Consider the following 5,838-nt stretch of genomic DNA (forward strand, 5'->3'; position numbering starts at 1 on the left):
ATGAGTCAAGGGTTAGTACAGTTCTCCAAGTCCAAAGCAGCAGAAGAGGTGGCAGTGATTGAACCGATAACAATTGTATATAGGAAGAAGAAGGTTGAAGAACCTCCCAAGAGAATTCAGCCGATTCATTTCCGTGTTCCAACTCTATTTCCGTATCAGAATACCAAGGCAGTGCCTTGGAATTATGAGACCACAACGTATTTAGGAGGGAAAGAAATCTGCATTCCTGATACAGAGATCGTCAACATCGCTGGAGCGGGAGGCATGACTCGAAGTGGACGTGTATTCGCTCCTAAATACACTCCTAGGGTGTCTCCAGCACCCACAATTGTCTCGCCTAAAGAGATGGCAACTCCTACGCCGACTCCGCAGGCAGGGACAACTGTATTCGCCACTCCGACCATGGCGAATGCTCCGGTATTAATGAAAGTTATTGACAATGATAAAGTTCCAGAAGCCGAAGCATCCAAGGGTAAAGGGTCGATGGTTGAGAAAGAACAATCTAATGATCACAAGAAGAGTATCACCTTTGAGGAAAGTCAGGAATTCCTCAAACTGATCAAAAAGAGTGACTTCAAGATTGTTGAACAGTTGAACCAAACGCCTTCTAAAATATCAATTTTGTCTTTGTTGTTGAGTTCTGAGGATCACCATAAAGCATTGCTGAAAGTTCTAAATACCGCTCACGTGATGCAAGATATCACGGTCGATCAATTTGACGACGTGGTTGCCAACATCGCCGCCAGTAGGTATCTGGGATTTAATGAAGCAGAGTTACCTCCTAAGGGAAAGGCCCACAATAAAGCACTACATATTTCGGTCACATGTACTGACTCTCTCTTATCACGAGTCCTTGTTGATACTGGATCCTCGATTAATGTACTGCCAAAATATACATTAAGCCAGTTACAGTTTAGGGGGCCTGAAATGAGAACCAGTGCATTGATTGTCAGAGCTTTCGACGGTTCTCGAAGGCAGGTGATTGGGGAGGTCGATTTGCCTATCTGTGTTGGACCACACCAGTTCGATATCACTTTCCAAGTCATGGACATCAACCCGACCTACAGTTGTTTGTTGGGCCAACCATGGATTCATTCCGCTGGGGCAGTCACTTCTACTTTGCACCAGAAGTTGAAGTACTTGATAGATGACAAACTGGTAATTGTGTGTGGGGAAGAGGATTTGTTGGTTAGTGAACTCTCCTCCTTCAGATATGTTGAAACAGATGAGGGGATCGTCGAGGTTCTGCTTCACTGTCTAGAATTTGAAGATGTCAGTTCCGCCTCCGCCAACAACAATCAATCATCCGCTACCATCCTATCCTCAGCGAAGAGTTCCAAGCAGACATTGGAGAAAGGCCCGCTTCCCGGTTGGGGAAAGGTCGTCAATGTGGCAGAAAAGAGCAACAGGTTTGGTATCGGTTATCACCCGGCAACACGCAAGGTGAGTCAAAAGAAAAAGCAGTTCAACCCGGTCAAGTTCAACAGCGTCGGTTATCAGAGTGAGCATACCATGGCGGTCATTGGAGAGTCTAGTGGTAACAAGCCAGGGGCACCCAACCTCGTTCGCAGATGTCCTCCAGGATTCAAGCTTTCGAGTTGGACGTCCACCGTGATACCTATGGTGTACTCAGAAAAAACGTAATGCATTTTGTTTTCTCCGTCCCTCGTCCCTGCTCGAGACGAAAGGATAGCTTGTAAGGCCCCCCATGTTTAAGAGTATTATGTGAATAAATAAAAGTACTTTTTTGCATGCGAAACTTGTGTTCCCTTTCTTTAAGTTATTTTTCGTTTTCACTAAAAACAACGAAATGGCAAAAGATTTCTTTTTCTTTGTTCCACTTTTTCTAAAAAAAATGAAGCATACTAAAATAAGCTCATCATATGCAGAGCAAATAAAACCACTGATTACGACATGGCTAAAATCTACTATGAGTCTGGACTTCCAATCAACCAAGCTGAAGACGACAGTGAGGAAGATTGCGAATTACCAGTTGAACTAGCACAACTCCTTAAGCACGAAGAGAAAGAGATACAACCATACAAAGAACCAGTATATGTCACTAACTTGGGATCTAAAACTGACAAAAAAGAGGTAAAATTTGGGGCATCTCTTGCCAAGCATGTGCACTCCAAGTTGGTAGATTTGTTACGTGAATATGTGGACGTCTTCGCTTGGTCATATCAAGATATGCTAGGGTTAGACACCAACATTGTTGAACATCATCTACCGCTCAAGCCCGAATGTCCTCCAGTCAAGCATAAGCTCAGAAGGACCAGACCCGATATGGCGCTCAAGATCAAGGAAGAGGTTAAAAAGCAGCTTGATGATGGCTTCTTAGCCATTTCTGAGTATCCGCAGTGGGTTGCTAACATCGTTCTAGTTCCTAAGAAAGATGGGAAAGTCAGAATGTACTATCGAGACCTCAACAAAGCCAACCCAAAGGATGACTTCCCTTTGCCTCATATTGATGTTTTGTTCGACAACACAACTCAATTCTCCGTCTTTTCTTTCATGGATGGGTTCTTGATAACATGAAATAATATCACACTTTTGGACTCGATTTAATTAAATTATATTATTATTTGTTTCGATTTATTTTATATTATTCGATATTACTTGGTATTTTCCTTCTATTTATTCCAGGCAACATTATTTGAAGCATACGTGAAAAAGAAGAAAAGGAGGTGCAAAAAGATGATAAGAAGCAATTTCCATTAAAGCCCAACCCACAACTATCAACCAGAAGCGCTGAAGCTGTGACGACCGCCACACAAGGTGTGACGAGCGTCACGCCCCCCTGCTTTGTGTTACGAACGTAACACATGGTGTGACGAACGTCACACCTCCATTCCTATATTTTTGGGTTTGACGCGTAACAGAAGCACGTTCATCCCGCTTTTTCACTTGACCAGTTGACGTGAGGAAACCTACTGAATGGAAGAAACGGTCCCTTGGTGGATTGATATAAATAGGACCAATTGTGGAACCCTGCTCCTCTCGCTCAATTTTCCAGTTTTCGGCACAACATTATTTTTATTGTTTTTCTTATTTTCCAGCACTCTACTTACCTAGCAATTTTTATTTCCTTTTCTTTTCCAGTCTATTTTGAAGCATTCAATTAATTTTCTCACAATAGTTTCTACACCGGAAATTATTGTGTAATTTTTACTGGATCTAACCTTACGTTAGATCATAGTATTTTATTCCTTCGTTTTTATTTTCTTGTCCGATCGAAGATTGTAAGAACAAATCCAACCGGTTTGTGGTGGAGAGTTCAAGCATCGAAGCTAGGAATAATCAAGACTTCTATTAAATTTACAGGTTCTTTAATTTTATTGTTTAAATTTATATATGCTCTGCACTGCTATTTATTTATACTGTCTGTCCGATATGGCTGTATGTAAGCATAATTATTGTTTAGGCTTGTTTAGCATGTCTGGCTAAATAAACTTAGATATCGGTATGTAAAGTAAGCGGAATGAAGGAATCAAAACTAAGTTGGTTTAATTTTGTTTAAAAACATAATCACTCTTTTTATGGTCTCAATTTACAGAGTTAATACCAAGGTTTTTGTACGAGAGTAAAAGACATAAAGAAGTTAAAATCAATAGAACGACGGTTTGAGCTTTTAACTGGACAGTGTAAATTGGACATTAATTTTAAATCAGGGCGAAAGCAATTTTTAGAGTTAATTAAATTCTAATCATTTTCAAAAAGTATTTTTAAAGGTTAAATGTGAGGACGAGAGTTAAGCATTTAAGTTTAATTATATAATCTAAGTCAACAGAGCGAGAGTTTGAGACAAGGGTGTTTAAATGGTTAGCATTTTCTTAAAAAGAGTTTCTATAGATTCTATTGTTTTCAAAAAGTGATTTTGGACTTAACTAATTAGTGACAACGCACGTTAATATAAAGTCATAGTCTATTCAACAGAGCGAGAGTTTGAGAAAAGGCTTTTAACTCAATAGTGTCTACTGAAAAGATTTACTTTAAAACTACGAAACCAACGAAGATTTGATTCCCTAATTACGACGAACTGCATACCGATATCCGCTTATTTGATATTTAATCTAGATCTTATTTTAGTTTTACTTTTCCCCCTAATCAACAAAGTATCATCCGCCTTAGCTTTACGAAGTAACCTTAGAAAACGGTATATCGATTCATAAGTCCCTGTGGGATCGATATCTTTTATTACTACGCGATTAGACTGTGCACTTGCAGTTAATACCCCAATAGACTCATAAAGTCGCGATCAAGTTTTTGGCGCCGTTGCCGGGGACTTTTATTTAGTCGATATCGTAACTCTTTTGTTACCCTGTAGAGACTAAGGCAATTTTTATTCCTTTCTTTCGTTGATTTGTATGCCACACACTCGCTCACAAGGCGAACCGTATTACTTACGAATCAACGACGTTGAACGATATCTCCGAGTCTTACGACGAATTCGGGAGTATCGTGCTACAAATAATCTTCCTCCAATCGAAATTCCTGATCTCAAAAATCTTCTTCCTTCGCCGATACCCGAGATGGCAGAACCAGCTCGTGCTCTTCAAGATTGCGCTGCTCCATCGCAAGACGAGCCGCATTCGAGTATTGCTCCACCCGCAATCGAAGCAAACAACTTCGAACTTAAACCTTCTCTGTTACAGGCAGTGCAACAGAATCAATTCTCTGGAAATCCTACCGAGGACCCAAACCTTCATTTATCCGTATTTGTTCAATACGCTGATACTGTTAAAGCTAATGGTGTCACTTCAGAGGCAATTCGACTTCGTCTTTTTCCTTTCTCGTTAAGAGATAAAGCTAGAAGATGGCTTTAGTCTCTTCCTTCCAACTCAGTCACCACATGGAATGAGTTGAAGAAAGTCTTTCTTGCCCGATATTTTCCTCCAAGCAAAACAGCTATGTTAAGAGCCCAGATAAATGGATTTAAACAGAAAGATAACGAGTCTCTTTTCGAAGCATGGGAAAGATACAAAGACATGATGAGACTTTGTCCACACCATGGTTTAGAGGACTGGTTAGTAATTCATACCTTCTATAATGGTCTCTTATACAACACAAGATTAACAATAGACGCCGCCGTAGGTGGTGCGCTTATGGATAAACCTTACGCTGACGCTGATCAACTTATCGAAAGCATGGCCCAAAACCATTATCAGTGGGGAAACGACCGAACAATGGTAGAAAAACCTCAAACGAAAAGTGGCATGTACGAGATAAGTAGCCTTTATCATGTTAATGCAAAAGTGAATGCTCTTGCCCAGAAAATTGAAAGTTTAAATGTATCACCTCCAGCCGCCGTGGTTGCCGTGACTCAAAATTGCGAAGTCTGTGGAATCCAAGGTCACACTCCTACAGATTGTCAACTCCTAACAGGAATCCAAGCAGAGCAGGTGAACTACGCACAAGGAAATCCTTACTCGCATACCTATGACTCAAACTGGAAGAACCATCCTAATTTTTCATATAAGAGCAACAATGCCTTATACGCACCAGGACAAGCTCCCAATCAAGCCCCATCTATACCACCTGGATATCAAAAGCCGACCCCATCTACACCTAACAATAACGTTCCTAGGAAATCCAACTTGGAAATCATGATGTAGAACATCATAGCTTCTCAACAGCAAACCAATAAAGATTTCTTAAACCAGAATGTACACACTAACGAGCAGATTAAACAACTAGCAAGTAAAGTAGATGCCTTGGCTACCCATAACAAAATGCTGGAAACACAAATCTCACAAGTAGCTCAACAACAAGCGCCTACTGCTGCCCCAACTGGTACATTTCCTGGACAACCCCAACCTAACCCGAAAAGCCACGCTC

General features: G+C 40.7%; 1 protein-coding gene and 1 non-coding gene across 2 annotated transcripts; one reads left to right on the forward strand and one right to left on the reverse strand.

Moving 5' to 3' along the window:
* Nucleotides 1-1,644, forward strand: LOC127137414 (uncharacterized). Its single transcript, XM_051063878.1, has one exon. It carries the CDS (start codon nt 1-3, stop codon nt 1,642-1,644), a length of 1,644 nt encoding a protein of 547 aa, XP_050919835.1.
* A 3,266-nt stretch (nt 1,645-4,910) lies between these two features.
* On the reverse strand, nt 4,911-5,017 carry LOC127077965 (small nucleolar RNA R71). The gene has a single exon (XR_007787722.1). It is a non-coding gene; the product is annotated as a small nucleolar RNA R71 (small nucleolar RNA).
* Between the last annotated feature and the right edge of the window lie 821 nt (nt 5,018-5,838).

This window comes from Lathyrus oleraceus, chromosome 4 (assembly GCF_024323335.1).
Source record: "Lathyrus oleraceus cultivar Zhongwan6 chromosome 4, CAAS_Psat_ZW6_1.0, whole genome shotgun sequence".
NCBI lineage: Eukaryota > Viridiplantae > Streptophyta > Magnoliopsida > Fabales > Fabaceae > Lathyrus > Lathyrus oleraceus.